General features: G+C 38.5%; 1 protein-coding gene and 1 long non-coding RNA gene across 5 annotated transcripts in view; one reads left to right on the top strand and one right to left on the bottom strand.

The window, feature by feature from the left end:
• The window catches only part of LOC144280612 (uncharacterized), an 86,272-nt gene that overhangs the window by 32,208 nt on the left and 35,008 nt on the right, over nucleotides 1–19,056 (top strand). The gene's annotated exons all lie outside the window — the stretch shown is intronic.
• PTPN22 (protein tyrosine phosphatase non-receptor type 22) overlaps nucleotides 1–19,056 on the bottom strand; it is a 60,014-nt gene that overhangs the window by 30,264 nt on the left and 10,694 nt on the right. For all 4 annotated transcript variants that reach the window (XM_077842809.1, XM_077842811.1, XM_077842810.1 and 1 more), the window contains exons 2-11: nucleotides 13,416–13,524; nucleotides 13,079–13,155; nucleotides 12,824–12,919; nucleotides 12,375–12,413; nucleotides 10,559–10,630; nucleotides 10,383–10,442; nucleotides 9,713–9,855; nucleotides 8,904–8,970; nucleotides 8,029–8,106; nucleotides 5,537–5,623 (exon numbers count right to left, since the gene is read on the bottom strand). In XM_077842809.1, coding sequence (XP_077698935.1) covers nucleotides 5,537–5,623; nucleotides 8,029–8,106; nucleotides 8,904–8,970; nucleotides 9,713–9,855; nucleotides 10,383–10,442; nucleotides 10,559–10,630; nucleotides 12,375–12,413; nucleotides 12,824–12,919; nucleotides 13,079–13,155; nucleotides 13,416–13,524 — 828 coding nt within the window. The remainder of the gene's footprint in view (nucleotides 1–5,536; nucleotides 5,624–8,028; nucleotides 8,107–8,903; nucleotides 8,971–9,712; nucleotides 9,856–10,382; nucleotides 10,443–10,558; nucleotides 10,631–12,374; nucleotides 12,414–12,823; nucleotides 12,920–13,078; nucleotides 13,156–13,415; nucleotides 13,525–19,056) is intronic.

Raw genomic sequence — 19,056 nt, 5'->3', positions numbered from 1 at the left:
TCAGATCATATAATTTTTGCTTTAATCATCAAGCAATTTAGAAAACTCCAGAAGATAAAGAAAATCTATTACATTTACCTATGGTTTTGCTTATAATGTTCTCCCTTCTTTCATCATTTCCTTTCTGTTTAGTAAACTTCCTTTGTCATTTTTTTAAGGATAGGTCTACCAAACAAATTCTCTTAGTTTTTTGTTTGTTTTTCATCTGAGAATGTCTTGATTTCTTCTTTATTCCTGAAGGATATTTTCACTGGGTGTGGGATTCTGGATTGCCAGTTTTTTTTTTTTGTTTTGTTTTGTTTTTTGTTGTTGTTGTTTTTTGTTTTCAGCACTGAAGAAATACTCTATCACTTTCTTCTGGCTTCCATGGTTTCTGATAACAAATCCGTTATCATTCTAGTTGTTTTCTTCCTATGGTTAAAATCTTTTTCTATGGCTGTTTTCTAGAACTTTTGTCTTTAGTTTTCAAAAGTTTAATTATGATGAGCCTTTTTTAATAAAAAGATTTTACTATTTATTCATGAGAGACAGAGAGAGGCAGAGACATAGGCAGAGGGAGAAGTAGGCACCCTGCCTGGGGCCTGATACAAGACTTGATCCCTGAACCCCAGGATCATGACCTGAGCTGAAGGCAGATGTTCAACCCCTGAGCCACCCAGGTGGCCTCATAATGAGTCTTCAAGTACGTTTTTAGATTTGCCTTTTTTCCCCTCTCCTTGTTGGACTTTGCTGGCACAAATGCTAGGCTTTTTGTTGTAGTCCTTTAGTTCCTTAAGGTCCTGTTTGTTCTTTTTTTCCAGTCTATTTTATTTCTGATGTTTAAATTGGGTAATTCCTATTGTTCTATCTCTTAGTTCATCAGTTCTTTTTTTCTGTATGTACTCTGAATTCTGCTATTGAGCTCACCTACTAAGCTATTTTGTTCCAGTTACTACTTTTTTCAATTCTAAAATGGTCATTTGGTTCCTCTTTATATCTTCTGGGTTTTTCACTATATCTTTTTATATTTATTGCTGAGCCTTTCCATTTTTTCAAAAAAAATTTAAGCATGTTTGTATTTGCTCACTGAAGCATTTCTATTGTGGCTGCTTTTAAAACGTTGTCAGATAATTCTAACATCTTTATTATCTCAGTACTGTCATCTATCGATTGTCTTTTATTCATTTGGTTTGAGATCTTCCTGGTCCTTGGTATGATGAGTGATTTTCAACTCTGAATCTTAGTTAAACCTTCTGTTTTAGTTAGGTTCTTTTATTTTTCACTCCATACTACAGGGGATGTGGAAGATGCTGCCTCATCACTGCCTTGTTACTGTCAGGTAGCTTCTACCTCCACCAGTTTCCTCACTGAGTCTTTGTTGACACCCAAGGGGAGACATCACGGGAAAGGCTCCCCATGTGATCTCTACTGACACTGTGGCAGGGGAGGCCTTATCACTACTGGATAATGGTGAAAGTCCTAACTCTCTACTAGGTTTCTTCTGACACTACTTCAGGGGGAAGGCATTACGGTATCATATTACTGTTGAGGGGAAGCTCAGGCTCCCCATGCAGTTCCCACTGACACTACAGGAAACCCTCATTTCAGGCCACTGGGGATGAAACTCCTACCTCTTTCTTTATCTGACCTTCTCTGACATCATTGCAGCATTCTACTACAGTGTTAGAAAGGTGGGAGTCTAGGACCCCACTCAGCCTTTGCTGACATGGCTGGGTTTGGAAGGGGGTATTATTTTCTGTAGTGTTGACTAAAGTAGAGTGATGTTTATCTAAAAGTTTTCTGTCTTCCTGGACTGTCCCTTTCCTGGTCCTTTGGCTAGACAGAGCAGGGTTTTGTTGAGGCTTTTTTGACTGCATCACTGGCATTTCCAGGTTGTTGACTTCTTCATTTTCACGTTCGGGATATATGAGACAAAAGGAAACCCAAGGAACTTACTGTCATGTCTTTTCTCAGATCCCAAGGTCCCTAGCTGGTCTGTCTTCTTTCTATCTCTCAGAGCCTTCTTATAGTTGTTCTATATATAACATCAATTATATATATGATATCTGGTTGCACTTAGTGGGAGGAATAGGAAAAAGTATGTCTACTTGATCTTTCCAGAAACAGGAATTCTCTTTAATTAAGTGTAACCAATTCTCTCTGTAGAAGTTTGAACTGTGTTCCTATGTTCCCATTTACTGACTAAGGGCCCACTCCAAACAAGCAGCCATGGCACTGCTACTGAGCTAAATTTGAGTATTGGCATTTCCTGGTACCTAAATAAAATATTAGCCCACATACTCTAGCAACATATCAAAAGAATATTTTTTGTTCAAGAAGGGTTAATTCTAAGAGTACAGGGATGACTTGATATTAACAAACCCAATGATATGACTGTATTAATAGGTCAAAGGAGAAATCCACATGATCATTCCATGAATACAAAATATGCAGTTGATGGAATTCAACATTCTTTCTCTAAAAGTTTCCTAATAAAATGGAGATCAATGAATACTCTCTTTAAACAATGGAAAAACAACAGTTCAATTTATAATTGCACCAAAATGAATAAAATACCTACAAATAAATTTAACCAAGGAGGTGAAAGATATTTATTAAAGAAATAGAAGATGACACAACAAATGGAAAGATATACTGTGCTCATGAATTGGAAGAATTAATATTATTAAAGTGTTCATACAACCCAAAGCAATTTACAGATTCAGTGCAATCCCCATTGAAATACCAACAGCATTTTTCACAGAACTAGAACAAATAATCCTAAAATTTGTATGGAACTGCAAAATACCTCAAAGAGTCAAAGCCCAATCTTGAGAAAGAAGCTCAAAGCTAGAGGTATTGCAATCCCAGATTTCAAGATGTATTACAAAGCTATAGTCATCAAAATAGTATGATACTGACACAAAAATAGACACATAAATCAATGGAACAGATAGCCCAGAAACAGACCCATGTTCACATGATCAATTAATCCATGACAAAGGTGGCAAGAATAAACAATGGGGTGGGGCACCTGGTGGCTTAGTTGTTGAGCATCTGCCTTTGGCTGAGATCATGATCTTGGGGTCCTAGGATTGAGCCCCATGTTTGGTTCCCTGCTCAGTATAGAATCTGGTTCTCCCTTTGCCCTTCCCCCTGCTTGGCTCACTCTCTTTCTCACACACCAATAAATAAAAATCTTTTAAAAAATGAATTTACAATGGGGAAATGACCATCTTTTCAATAAATGGTATTGGGAAAACTGAATAGCTACATGCAGAAGAATTAAACTGGACCACTCTCTTACACCATGCACAAAAATAAACTCAAAATGGATTAAAGACCTAAATGTGAGACCTGAAACCATCAAACTTCTAAAAGAAAACACAGGTAATTTCTTACAGTAATCTCTTGGACATCAGCCTTGGCAACATACTTATGGATATGTCTCCTCAGGCAAGGGAAACAAAGCAAAAATAAACTATGGGAACTATAGCAAAATAAGCTTCTGCACAGCAAAGAGAACCATCAATAATACAAAAAGGCAACCTATTGAAGGGAAGAAGATATTTGTAAAAGATATATCCATAGGAGTTAATATCCAAAATATATAAAGAACTTATACAACTCAACACCAAAAAAAATATCTGATTAAAAAATGGGCAGATAATGCAAATAGAAATTTTTCTAAAGAAGACATGTAGATGGCCTACAGGCACATGATAAATGCTCAACATCACTAATCATCAGGAGAATGCAAATCAAAATCATGATGAGATATCACCTCACACCTGTCAGAATGGCTAAAATAAAAAGCACAAGAAACAACAAGTGTTGGGATGTAGAGAAAAGGGAACCCTCATGCACTATTGGCAGAAATGTAAATTGGTACAGCCACTATGTAAGACAGTATGGAATTTCCTTAAAAAATTAAAAATAAGACTGCCATTTGATCCAGTAATCACACTACTGGGTATTTACCCAAAGAATACAAAAACACTAATTTCAAGGAATATATGCAACCTTATGTTTATTGCACCATTATTTACCATAGCCAAACTAAGGAAGCAGCTCACGTGTCCATCCATAGATGAATGGATAAAGAAGAAGTGGTATATACATAATGGAATATTACTCAGTCATAAAAAAGAATGAAATCTTGCCATTTGTGACAACACGGGTATTATACTAAGTGAAATAGGTTAGACAGAGGAAGACCTTTCACTTTCACTCACACGGGGAATCTAAAAAGCAAAATTAACAAACAAACAAAAGACTCTTTTTTTTTTTTTAAGTAGGCTCCAGGCCTAGCATGGAGCCAAACACATGAACTCACGACCCTGAGATCAAGACCTGAACTAAAATAAGGAGTTAGACACTAAACTGATGGAACCACCCAGATGCCCCCAATAAACAGACTCTTAACTATAGAGAACAAACTGGTGGTCACTAGAGGGGAAGTGGGTAGGGGAAGAGGTGAAGTAGGTGATGGGGATTAAGAGATATAAACAAACAAATATCTCCAATAAAGTAAGTATCACACTTGATAATGAAACATGAGAATCTTTCCCATTAAAATTTGGTTGTCCATAATCATCTCTATCATTTAACCTTGGTCTGGGAATACTAGCCAATGAAGCATACATAGATAGGATATAAGTAACAATTTCTGGGAAAACTATTATTTCCATCTCCTTCCACCACATTGTTTTCCCTTGAAGTTCACACTAACCATAGGATTGCTTAGTCCATTTCAAGCCTCAACAGTATTTCTGGCTTGCTTTCTTTCCCCACAATTCAGCATTTGATTGACAGGAGTTACGATCAGAATCATGTCTTACATACTTTGTATTCCCAATGCTAGGTAGTAGCTAGGTAGTAGCTAGGTAGTAGGTTCTCAGTGAATATTTCAGATTAAGAATCTAAAATGTGATGTTAAAAATTAATCAGTGTTATAAAATATACCCTTGAAAGGTAAATCAGTAATTTTATCTTCTGAAAGTTTGTTCAGAACTTAATACTTTGTGACTACACAGTAAGTATTTGACTTATCAAGTTTTGTGATGAGCTTAAAATAACATATCTTGGAATATGCAACATTTCTTAATTGAAATTTGGTTAAATCATAATTATTTTTATACCTAAGACCTTCAGCTAAAAATTCCTCTGCATATTCTAAAATAATCCCCAAATTTGATGAGACATATTCAATCAAAGTAGTTTGGAGGAACCTGAAAAATCACATCAGTATTCAACCATGATTTCACTTTGTAACTGTCATTCTCACTTTTAACTCGCCATACAGCTAAACTGGGAACAGAATATACACTTGCCCTGTCACTCACCCTTATTGTTTCTAAATTTAGCTGAAAACTGTATACAGTAAGTTAACCAAAAGATTCATTTTCTAAGTTGAAGTGTTGAAGTATTGTAGTGTAGCCCCATGCATCCCTGACAAGTCAATTTAGTTGTGACAATAAATAATGCTATTGTTATCTGAAATCCCTTGACCAAAATCAAATATGAAAAAAGACAAAATATCAAGTTTAATGTTTACCTCTGTTCCCGAATATTGATCCCTGATAACATCCATCTGTCTCTTAAATAGTTCTAATACAGCCTTGTAGACCAGTTCATACTGTTCCTGAAGAGCATCACAAACCGAAACAAATGAAAACAAACAAGAAACTCAGTGAACTACAGAACCAGAGTTCAGAAATGTGAACATCAGTAAAATCTTAGTACAGCAGACCAGAAAAGACCATCAACAGTAGTTTAATTGTAGTGCCCTTATGTTTGCCTACCTCATTTCGGATTGCAAAGCACTTCTAGGCTATTAGAAACAGCTCAATATTTAATCTTCTACCTCTAAATATGCAAGGATCTTCCAGCATGTGTTATGTTCTGACCCTACTGTCTCAATTATCTTTCCCTCCACCATCATCCCTCCAATTCGGTTCTCCTGGCTCATGTTTTAAAAGTTTTAGTTGATCCTGGATGCATTTTTTTTTTTTTGTAAGCCATCTCATCTTTCCTGGAAAAAGATGGATAGATTATGGTTGATGGGTAGATAGATGAATTCTTCATTTGACCTTCACAATTGATCTCTAAGGTAGGAAGGCTATTATCCGTGTTTGTGCAAGGTCATTCAGTTTCCAGTAATTTCCAGACTTGGACTCAAATCTGAATCTTCTGACTCAGTTCTGTGCCATTAGGGCTAAGATCAAGCCACTGTGATTTTCTCCTAGCAAAGACACCAAAGAAAAGTAGACCACTACAGAGAGTCTGGAAATTTGTGCTTGTAAAAGGATTTCACCATTGAGAAATGGGACCACCACAATTACAAGGTCTGTGGGTTTTTTCTGCCACAGGACCTGCTCTAGCTCTTGATTTTGGATCTACTTTTCATCTGAAAGAGCCTAAGCAGGGTCTCCTTGGTACCTCACACAATCCTACACAAATAAAGCACAGCTTTTGCCAATTCTAATCTTAGCAGAAGAACAATACCAAACCTATATCACCCAACACATCTATTGGTACACCCTTCAAATTTTTTTTTTAAGAAAAGAGAAAAATCAGACAGGAAGCACTCAGCTGGTTACAGTGTTATTTCCTGATTAGAGTGCTGTCAGAAAAAGTAGCTACAGCTGGTAAGGAATTTGTTCAGCTAGTTGATAATGCCAACATGCGAAGGCTAACCGAAAATCATTTCAGCTGTCTTCCAACCTTTACAAGTGGACCAAAAATGGGCTTTCTCTGAAATGGGGTATGGTTTTATTTACTGATTCAATATAACAATGTAATATTAGACAACTAGGCTGCATACTTCCTGGGGTCTTTATACATTTACATGGATCAGCCCACTTTTAAGTCTGGTAGCACTAAACCAGCCAATGCTTTCATGTCACAGAAACTTTTTCCTCACAGGTTTAATATAGAAAACACCTACAGTCAATGTGTGAAAAAAATTTTTTTCCACTAGCTATTGGTGGAAAACCTGTGTGGGCCAAACAGAAGGCTTATATTACAACAGCTCTTAATTTTTTCCCCTCAATTCACAAATGCTAGATGAAAGTATCTAAACTGCCACTGTCAATTATTTTACCTCCAAGTCTACGTTCATGTTCATTTGTAAGAGCCTTAAACACTTCAGGGTCTTGCTATTTAAATCGTAAAAAGTAGTTCTAATAAGTTATGTGAAAGTGTCTGTTACTTAATATCAGTAAATGCTTGGTGAATGAATGGGTGAATGCTAAACTCCATTAAAGATGGAGACCACTTTTTTAGAAATATGGGTAAAAATGTGGGCATAAAGTCTAGATGAAATTAATATTGTAGAGAGTGAGAGATCTGTGCTGAGAATGTTTCATCTAGGAAGTGGATCTTGTGTGGGAGAGGAGAGAACCAAACAGGGGAAGAGCATTCCTAACAGAGTGAATGACTGTGAGCACTTTGGGGTGGATGAAAATACTGTGATACATATATAGAATAATTAAATTATGGTTTTTTAAGTATACATGCAATAATGATCAGGAGAGACTACAGAAGAATAGTAATTGTGGCTACCTCTAGGTGGTAGGACTTATGGTTTTATTTTTATTTTTCAAGTTAAAAAAATGAGTATACAGACTGCATTCTCCAGATTCTGTTACCACTTCCTGAAGTAAAAATGACAAATCTGATTTTCTATGGTTTCAGAAGTGAATTATTGCTACAAAACTTCAAGTTAACCTGACACAGCTATTTCTTTCTAATAAGTCAAACAGCTTGTGGAATTTTTTCCATGCCATTTATAAGACATATTACATTAGTTTCTTAATATTTTCTGAACAGGCAGTAAAATACAAGGAATGAGAGGAATTTAACCCAAGGCAAGGGACATAGGAAAAATATTGATCTATCAGAGTTGGAGGAAATGCAAATGGACTAATGCACCTAAGAGTAAATTGGTGTTATAGCTAGTCAGTCAGCTGTTTTGCCTTACTATTGAACAGAGAGATGTAGCAAGACCCAGACACATGTTATGACCCATTCACCATGGTTACATACCTGTGTTTGAACAAATGAAGGTCTTTGTGTTCGCATTTCCTGGATCAAGCTAAAAACACTGAAGTTCTCAGGAATTATCTATCAGTTAAAAGGAAAAAATATCTTACTCCTTTGTTCCCAGCTTTGTTGATAAATTATTTCTTACAGTCTTGTCACTCCCATGATATCTGCTCTCCTAACATAAGATAACATAATAAGAGAAAGAATGCATTTTTAAAATGAAGGAGATTTCTCATCACTTGCAGCGTGATTTAGAGCCTGGTATTTTCCCTAGAAAAGATTGAAGAAACCCTTGAGAATGATTTTACATGTGGTGATCAAATGTCTGAAGTTAAAAATATATATGGGAGAAGGCTCAGTAGATGAGCAAGCATGAGAATTTTATGAAATGAAAGAAGTTGGCAGATAGGTTTAAAGCCCGTATTTCCAACTTCCCACTTCCTAGAGATTGGAGCACAAGGTTTGGTTGTGGTGGATTAAGTCCATTCACTAAAGTAATTTGGATAAGGGAAGGGTAACTGTGAAATTTAGGGCAGTGATTCTCAAACTATAGCATGCATCAGAAGCACCTGGAGAGCTTGCTGGGCACCTGCCCCCACCCCCCTCCAGAGTTTCTGCTTCAGTCCATCCAAGGCAGGGCCCAAGATTTTGCATTTCTAACAAGTTTTCAGGTGATGCTGATGCTGCTTGTCTGGAAACCACACTTTGAGAGCCATCATTGTAGGGACTAACTTAATCATCTGACAAAGTGGGTCTATGGTAAATATTCTAGAAAAGATGAGTCATGGAGATAGATGTTTGGAAGAACCAAACAATTCCTAAGTCTGAAAGTAGCAGTGTAAGCAAACAGGAAGTGCCTACAGAGAGAAACTCACCCCATCTTTTAGTAGCATCCAGGTATAATCAATAGCACAGATAACACCAGTCCTTCCACAACCAGCACTGAAATGGAAGATCACAAGAGCACATGTAGTTGTAGAGGGTGGATCATTGACAATAGCTGGGAAATTTCCCTGGCAGATTGAGGAATCAGAAACCTTGAGGCAATGAAACAGTCCCAACTTCCATCCCTACTTCCCAGAGCATGCGTGTCAGTTGCCACGTGCCCACACTGAACCTTGGGACAGATCCTACGTGACTTCTCTCAGCAAGAGTCTCTAGAACTGCACTGTTCACAAGTAATTTGTCAGGAAATACTGATTTAATGCTCAGGTTGAATTTATTATGATTTGTTGTTGCTTATGGACCTTGCTCTTTCAATCACTTTCATTTCTTTCTTCTTCTTTTTTTTTTAATCACTTTCATTTCTAAGCTTCATTCCTTTCTGATCAACTGGGAAAACTGAGACTAGGATCAGGAGCCTACATGCTACTTGTCTGTACCATTCCAACAAAGTCTGGGTGCCTGAGTGGCTCAGTCGATTAAGTGCCTGGGTGCCTGTCTTCAGCTTACGTCATGATCCCAGGGTCCAGGGATGGAACCCCATATTGAACTTTCCACTCAGGGAGAGTCCACTTCTCCCTCTCCATCTGTGCACTCTCTCTCTCAAGTAAATAAGTAATATCTTTAATAATTATTAATTAATTTCAACAAAGTCCATCTTCCTTTGGTTATAGCAGGAGTCCTGGCCAGACTATGACATTTGGTTTGTTTTGGGTGGAAGTTTCCGAGAACAGCATCATACCTGCAGTGAATGCATATGGGAAACCTGTCGTCCTCTTGGTAAGATCGCACATCCCAGATGAGCTCAAGAATAGGGTCTATAGATGAAGGCACATCATGGTCTGGCCAATTCTTGTAATGAAACTGGTAGATAGTTCGAGTTTCCTATAAAAAAGAGCCAGAATAAAAGGAAAGCTCAGTGTGAGGACCCCACCTCATTCATTCTACCACCAGGTTATTCTGATTTCCTAAGTAGCATCTTGGTCCTGTTGACAATTTATGCTGCTTTCTTCTCTGGTGACCACATGCCATCTGAGAATAATTAAAAGTGATCTCAAGTCACTATTGGTCTGTCCCCACTCACAAGAGGAGGTAGATATTAAGATAGTCCAAACCAGAACTTCCCAACTGGCATGCTTCACCAGTTCAAGTGGGTCCCTGGCATGCTGATATATTAAACCCCTTGGGCCTAGAGCAACGGGGCAATGTGAGCTCTTAAGTTGGTTCCCAGCCTCTATCCACCCTACAAATATTATCATGTTATAGATGTGCCATAGTGTGTAATAGACTGGGGAATAGAGACACCAAAGGTTTCTTTTGCATATGAAGATTTACCCAAAACATCAAAGGTCCCCTACTCCCCATTGTCCTATGCCCAGCTCTTGAGTTCACTACTCCAGTTCCATACTTACACTATTGAACTTGGCTTTTAGAGTCCTGATTATGTAATCAGATTTTCTATTTTCAGCTTCCTAAGAAGTAAATTAAGATATTAGTTATTTCAAAGATGAATCTTCAAAAGCTAGTCTCTATAAAGTAGATCCCAGAGCGTCTTCTCAGCCATAATGGGAGCAGACATCATACTCACACAGGATATGGAAAAAGGGCCAAGTTGCCGTTGTAGCTCTCCTAGCTCAGTCCAGTAGCGCTCACACTTTTTCTGTTGCATAAAGAAGAATGTAATGATTTCCCTCCAGATATTCTAGTCTCTTTTGGGTAACAAAACCCACTCCCCCTTTCAGAAGCAGATTCATCTCTGTGTCCTTCACTTAGGTTGGGAACATCTAACCCCTGGGGCTTCAACCCCAACATCATGGTCTGGAATCTCCAAGGATGGGAAAAACACGAAAGGATATATAAATTACAGACTTCCTAGGAGTCGGAAGAAGTAAAAGAGATCTGACATTTTTAATACAGTAGTTGCCCCTTGTCTATAGCTTTGTTTTCCATAGTTTAGTTATCCAAGGTCAACTGTGGTCTTTCAGGTACCTACAGTCCAGGATGTATTGTCAGAAGGGCAGGAGTAGCCTAACCCTACATCACAACACCTATGTTATTCCCCTCACTTCCTCTCATCACATAAACATCTGATCATCTCACATCATCATCATAAGAAGGATGAGAACCATACAATAAGATATTTTGAGAAAGAGATCACATCCACATAACATATAGTATGTTGTTATAATTGTTCTATTTTATTTTTGTCGTTGTTAACTTCCTACTGTGCCTAATTCACAAATTAAACTTTACCATAGGTATGTATGCATAGGAAAAAAACATAGTGTATATAGGGTTTCAGGCATCCACCTGGTGTTTTGGAGTGATTCCCCCGTGAATAAGGGGGGACAACTGTATTTCAAAGGGATTAACAGAAATCATGTCTATTAAAGCAAAGCTGCACAAGCTAAGTGAAAGCTTATTTTTTTTTTTTGTTTTGTTTTTAAAGAGAGAGTGCAAGGAGGAGGGAATGGGGGGGGAGGGATACAGGGTGGAGGGAGAGGAACAAGCAGACTCCCTGCAGAACAGGAAGCCAGACTGCAGCAGGGGCTTGATCCCAGGACCCTGAGATCATGACCTGAGCCACCCAGGGCCCCTGAAAATTTGGTTTTTAACTGGAATTATGAATGCCAACAGTAGGTAAGAAGAGTGTCTTTCAATAGGAACATAATGTGAGCTCTACATGCAGTTTTAAGTTTTCTAATAGCCACATTCAAAAATGAAAAAAATGAATTTTAATGATACATCTTATCCAGTATATCAATAAAACATATAATCAATATAAAAAATATTAGATATTTGGCATTTCTTATCTCGGTCTTCAAAACCCAGTGTGTATTTATATTTATAGCACATCTCAACACACTAAATTTCCATTGGAAACATTTTCTTTCCATTTAGAGTTCGTTAAATGTATAGATGAAAAAGATTCACGTACCCTGGTCGTTCAAAACATAAAGTTTTCCAAACACTGAATTGGAAAACTGAGTTTTAAATTTAAGCTCATTAAAATAAAATGAAATAAAATTGGAGTTCCCTGGGTGCACTAGCCATGTTTCAAATGCCTGGTAGCCACATGTGGCTAGTGGATGTCATGGTGGGCAGCACAGGGTTAGAAGTACTGACTGCTGGTTAAAGATGCCTGATGCAAAAAGTGGGAAAATGAATCATTACATTAAAAGCATATTTGATTTTTACTTGAAAATATAGAGCCTACTGGGAAAATGGGCAAAAGGAGTTCTTAGGGGAAGAAAAAAAAAAGCCATGAGAGTCATTTGAAATTCCCAAACTGACAGCTAGCAAGAAGAATAATTTTTAAGTAGACACACTTAAGGAAAGTTCTACTACAGTCTCCTTCCCCTTTCTCTTTCCTTTATCTTTAGGTCTACTAGAAAGCAACTTACCTTCCCCATCTCAAACTCCATGCATGCCATAACAATGATCTGAGGGGATTAAATAGAGCATTGAGATGGTTAGAAAGAGCAGTTAGTGCATGGATCCCAGAGTCATTCTTTTTTTCTATTTTGTTTGGTTTTTAACCCAAAAAAGAAATCTTGGTAAATGATAAAATGTTGTTCCTACCCTTTTTTCTGTCCTTCCTTCCCTTTTCTCTATTCAAATTAGTAAGTTCTTGTTAACAAATGAACCTGTCAAGATATGAACTTTCATTTCCTTGAATAAGGGTGATATTGTGATTTTGACAAAAAATTTGCCTGACCCTGAAATTCCAAAGACTGACCCCAAGAGGCATTGATTTTAATGCAAAGGAAACCTCAGTCACATACCCTGACACCCTCCTCCCTCCATCCCTGACAGCTACAGAAGAGAGTAACAGAGGCAATTCTGCCCTTACCAGGACACTGTATTCCCAGATCATCCTCCAGAAGTCCAAGACAGTTGTAGACAAGGGTCCCTGGGTGGCAATATAACCCTTAGGCCCATAAACTCCCTAAGGGGGAACAGAAATTATATAGGATGACTACAAATAATATTGTCTTCTTCTTGTCTAGTATCCCCTCCACCTTTTTTTTAGGTAGCTAGAGAAATATGGTCTGGTACCCCGACCTCTTATTTGGGTACCTAGAGAACTAGAGAATACTGGGTATACCTTAATGAAGTTGGCATTGATGTAGTTGGAATCTTCACCAGAGGTTACCAAGGACAGCTCTACTCGGCTATGATCATCTATAATACAAAAGACAGACATAGTCTAAAAAGACTAAAAAGGCTTAGAGAGTTTGCTGTAAGTCAGGAACTAGCACTGTGAATAGTGGATGCTCATGAGTGCTGAGTGAGTGAATGCATGTTCTTTTGTGGTTGTAAAAGTACAGGCTAATTTGTCAAAGCACTGTTCCAGGTCTAGGAACAGCAGGCAATGGTAAAAAGAGGTAGGAATGATAGAATTTGGGAGGAGGTACAAGTTTATAGGGAGAAACAAAACTCACAGGGCAAGATATCCTTATATCTGTTTTTCTTGATGTTCGTGGGCATCTCAGCCACAGTTGTGGGATAGATTTTGTCTGCCTTGTACTTGGTGGATTGTCTTTTCAGCTTCTGTAATGAAATTCCAAAAATTAAATCCTCCTAGAGTACGGAGATAAGATGCTATCTCTAGAGAACTTTCGATCTCTTCTGCCCAAACAGTCCACTTTTACAACATATAGCATCTTCTAGAACTACCTCCAATTCAGGACAGAGCCCCAGAGCATAAGGTCAGCAGACTTCAGTTTGGAGAAGTGAAAAGATCACACTTAGAGGAGCTGAGCCACAAATAGCTAAAACCTAGAGGTGAAACTAGTGAATATTTTAAAAGCCAGTATCTTTTTGAAGACAAACTACATGCTCCACACAAATGTCAGATATAAAGATACCCTTCTTTATAGCAGAAATGGAGCTTAAGCCTAATAAAATCTCTCCATATCGAGCAAAATATCAAAGATTTCAGTCCCAAAAGCAGTCTTTTCTTTTTTCCTTTTTTATATGACCTAATCTGCAAGCCTACCTCTCAACCAAGCAACAATCTTTGAAAAATATCCTATTCAAAAAAAAAATTTTTTTTAATTAAAAAAATAAAAAAAAAAGAAAAATATCCTATTCAGTTAGTAGAATATGATCTGAACCAGGCTAGGCCTGGCATAATATGGTTCAACAAGATTTCTCAAGAGAGTGGATTAAACTCCTTAAAATTACTCCTGTTGGGATCCCTGGGTGGCGCAGCGGTTTGGCGCCTGCCTTTGGCCCAGGGCACGATCCTGGAGACCCGAGATGGAATCCCACGTCGGGCTCCCGGTGCATGGAGCCTGCTTCTCCCTCTGCCTGTGTCTCTGCCTCTCTCTCTCTCTGTATGACTATCATAAATAAATAAAAAAAAATATTTAAAAAAATTACTCCTGTTTTCCAATATTCTATTATAGACCTGAATTTGGGGTCAGAGAAAATGATAGGCCCTCTGTAGCTCCTTAGGAATCAACTTTGTCCCAGACTTTAACCTCCCTTATCACTTAAGGAAACCACTTTTAATAGAGCTGACCTTGGTGAAGCTGTACTCAATATGAGAAAGAAAGGGAGGAAACAGCTGTGAGAGCCAATGAATATTTGTTGAATTGAACCACAGAAAATAATTTTCATTATCTACTCACTATTTCATGGTGGATCAATCACGTGCAGAGCATTAACTACTTCCTATAGGTCAGATCGCTCAGGATCCACTCAGTCTTCGTTCTCTTTAATTTCCTTTTTGAAATCTCCTCCTCCCTTGGCCCTTCCTAATGTACATTATTTTGGTTCTCCTTCTCTGCCTTCTCCATTCCCATGTCTACTCTCTCTCACTGGCTCTTTTGTCTGTTTCTGCCTTCCGGTTGTGAGTTATTCAAAGTTCCGAAGTTAAGTCCTCAACAATTTTTTTTTAAAGATTTTATTTATTTATTCATGAGAGACACACAGAGACAGAGGTAGAGACATAGGAAGGGGAAGAAGCAGACTTCCTGTGGGGAGCCCGATGCGGGACTTGATCCCAGGACCCCGGGGTCACAACCTGAGCCAAAAGTGCAGACGCTTAACCACTGAGCCACCCAGGTGCCCCAAGACCTCAACTCTTTGTTCTTCTCTCACCATATACATTTTCTCGGGGATACTACATACTCTGATAGAAGGCACACCAGTGGGAGATGTTAACATTTATTTATCTAATTCAAATTTAATTATAGATCCAACCCTGATTGGAGAACTCTCAAATTTCTATATTGAGATTCAATTCCTAAGTTCAGTCCTGACCATGTCCTAGACCTTTCCACTTTCACATCTTATTAGACCCTCAAACTTAGCACATTTAAAACTAAAATCACCATTGTTTGTGCTGTCGATGCCAGTGGCATTATCTTTATCCCAGGCAACCACACATGGGAAACCAAGAGTGGCTTGTCGTTCCCCCTTTCTGACAATTCCTACTTCTAATTGGGCCAGCAAGTTCAACTGATTCTTCCCACACAGTATCTTGCAACTAACTGCCTTCCTTCCTATGTCTCCTCTCCCACGGGTACCTTAATTTATATCCTCTACCTTAAAATTCAAACTTGTTCCAGTTGCTTCTTAACTCACCTTCATACTTTTCTGTCTTTCCTCACTCAAATTCATCAAGGGACAATCATGTCAAGTTAATCTTACTAAAATATTGCTTTCTTTATCTCTCTCATGACCACAACAACTCCAGTGAATCCCCCTTGCTACTGGGAAAAAGTCCACACTCCTTAGTTAAGTACTTAAGATTCTCCCCAGTTGGACCCCAAGCTAATTTTCCCATATTCCCCACTGTCCTACAATTATAAAACGCCTTAAGATTGACCTCCAGGTTCTTTTAAGATTATATAAATTGTGGGGGGCCCAGTTGGCTCAGTTGGTTAAGCATCCAAATCTTGATTTGGGCTCTGGTCATGATCTCAGGGTCATGAGATTGAGCCTTGTAGCAGTCTCTGTGCTGGGTGGAGCTTGCTGGAGATTCTCTCTCTCTCCCACTCTGCCCTTCCCTGCTACTTGCACATGCAAGCATGTGCGTGTGCTCTCGCTCTCTCTCTCTCAAAAAAAAAAAAAAAAAGTATTCTACAAATTGATGTCACTGTCAATTATGTATAATATGATTTCTTTAAAACTATGGTTTCCTTTTCATTCTCCTAAAAGTGTATCTGGCACTGCCTTTACATTTCTCAGCCAAGATTATGGTCTATTTTGTTCCACGAGGTAAAATAATAGAGAAATAAAAAAATAGAAAAAGAGATTTCCTCAAGGGATTGGCAACAAGAAAAAATAATAAAAAAAGAAAGGGGTGTGTTATTTATTGTTGCTTAGTTGCCATACCTCATATAGAGTTTTCACATAATTATTTTTTAAAGATTTTATTTATTTATTAATGAGAGACAGAGAGGGAGAGGCAGAGACACAGGCAGAGGGAGAAGCAGGCTCCTTGCAGGGAGCCCGATGTGGGACTCGATCCTGAGATTCTAGGCTCACGTCCTGGGCTGAATGCAGACACTAAACCGCTGAGCCACCTAGGGATCCCCTAGTTTTCACGTAATTAGAATGTGTGTTTATCTGTAGGAGTTTATGAAGGACACTTACAACTACGTCATTTAAAAAAATGAGTGAGGAAGGGAGAACCTAAAATCAAGGTATGATGACACAGACAGAGACAGAGAGAGAAATTAAAAAAAAAAAAAGGTCATAGAGAATAGAAATTTGCTCCAATAAATCATCCAAATCCATCATTAGATTTCAAGATCACCTCAAGATAACTTAATGAAAAGTTGGGATCATGAGATGTTTTTTAGGTGCCAGTTCATAACACAAAGAATTCCAAATATCTAGAACTAATTAAATTGGTACTTTCCAAATAATACATAGATCGCTAAATTGTTACATCACCACGGAGTATAGGATTGTGAGCGTTTTCCCACTAAAGGTGACAAACAGGACAGTTACTGCCTGCTGAGTTGCTGAGCCACAAATACCAGCATGTGTTGTTTTAATGACCATTTTTTCTGTTTCTAGAGGTAAATCAGACACAGGAAACCTATTAAAAAGCAGGTATACAGTCCTTAAATTCTCGTTTCTTACCATGAATTCCTGTGGATTTTCAGGATTAGTTTTAAGGGAACTAAACAATAAACTGAACTGACAACGATATGACATATTTTCATAGCAAGATAGATGCAAGTGGGCTAATTTGGGAATTTAACTAAAGATATGCCACAGGCACATGGGAGGCTATAAAGATTCCCACTCAAGTTACACCAATTTTTCAGCTGTCTCTGCTCTGATGCATCCTTGGAATGATCATTTTTAGGTTGCTGAAAAGATGTCAAGTCCCAGAACTGTTTCTCTTAGAAATCTCCAGAACTGAGCCTAGTGCTTACTCCTTGCTACATGGTTCCTACTTGTTTGTTTTGCTTTGCTTACTTGTGGAATGCTTTCTAGGGAGAATGCTGTAGACCAAAAGCCCTTTTTGTAAGTTAAGCATCTATTAATTTGGTAAAATGTCACAGATAAAGACTGTGTTTGTGTGTGTGTGTGTGTACACACGCACATGTGCACTTGCAAACCTGTGCTTGTTCAGGTTTGTTGAAGGTGGACCTGCCACCTTCAACAATGGGACGGAATGGCTTTCATCCCCCCTACCCCCCGACTCGTTCCTCCTCCTGGAGTCATCCTGCTGGATGACACAGGGAGATGCGCTCTTAACAAAACATCACACGGGAAATGTCTATGGAATTGTTAATTTGGAAAGTGTGAAAGGTTTTTGTTTTGTTTTGTTTTAGTTTTGGATACCTTAGCTCAGACCACTGTAAGGGCCTTTTTTTTTCCTTCTCTCCCTACCAGACCCACAGGTTCCAACACCCCAACAGAGAACAGAACAGACCAGAATTAGGACAGAAGAACAGATATACCTTATCAGAAAAGGAGGAGCTATGAGACTAGACAGCAAAAATGCATAAAAGAAAAAACACAGCCAGGGGATGGGTTGGGATTGAGGGGGAAGGATAAGTCAAAAGGAGAAGGTATTTCTCTGCCAACCACAGGGTACAGGGATGTGCGTTCACTAGAGGCAGCACCAATGAGAAATCAGGGGCAAAGTTGCTGAGAGAATAAGAAAAGGGGAAAAAGGGGGGGGGGGAGGCCAGTATCCCTCCTGGGCTGTGGTCAGTTGGGATGTATGACAAACCAGATTCGGTGTATGCTTCACAAGCTAATAGTACACACATTTGGTTTATGGTCTATACTATCTTTTTCCCTTCAAAACAGGAAAACTGAAGTCTTGGCCATAAAAATAGAAATCAGGACAGAGTCATTAGTATGTTCTTATTGACTAGTCAGTAAATTACTAACAAGTGGATTAAGGTCACTCCTAAAAGAGGACAGAAAGAAAAAGAAAGCCCAAGACCATATTATCTTTGCCTTGGAGAACGACATCATTGTATAGAAGACCTAGCATAAGTTACATTTCAGAGTGGGTGAATTCAAATTCGGCCCCCCTGTGCTAGATGAGAGAGGAGAATCAGGTTGGGCTGTTTCCAGAGCTTCTCAAGCTAGTTCTTCAAAGTCTACAACCAACGCCAGGTCAATAAGATGTATTCTAAGCCTCCAATCTAGCTCCAACTAGCCCGCCAAACATATGAGGATCGGGTTGCAGTCCCATAGTTAAGGCAAGTGGGTGAGTGGGTAAGCGATTGCTAAAGTGGGGTGAATAAACCAAGAAGTTCAACTCTTTAGATACTTACAATGTAATGATATGACAAGAAATGTTTTTGTTTTGTTTTGTTTTTATAAATCCTGTGAGTATCAGAAAATGTAGGACTGAATGGTCCCCAGTGAGAGGCTGGGATGGAGTTGAAAGGAGTTAGCTTTAGAAGTGATGTATTTATTCTGGTGGTAGCAGAAAAAAAAATTTCACCTCAGTGTACACAAAAGTCAAGAAATTCTGGTAAGCATGTTCACTCAATAGGCTGTTTCACATCAATGAGTCATTGAATTGGACCAATGTTTGTGCACTGGCTATGCAGAAGGTACGGTGTTCATGGCTGCCCAGTTAGAATTGTT

The sequence above is a fragment of the Canis aureus genome, chromosome 12 (genome assembly GCF_053574225.1).
Source record: "Canis aureus isolate CA01 chromosome 12, VMU_Caureus_v.1.0, whole genome shotgun sequence".
NCBI classification, from domain to species: Eukaryota; Metazoa; Chordata; class Mammalia; order Carnivora; family Canidae; genus Canis; species Canis aureus.
Note: the sequence above shows the minus strand (reverse complement) of the source record. Positions and strands in the feature narration are given on the sequence as shown.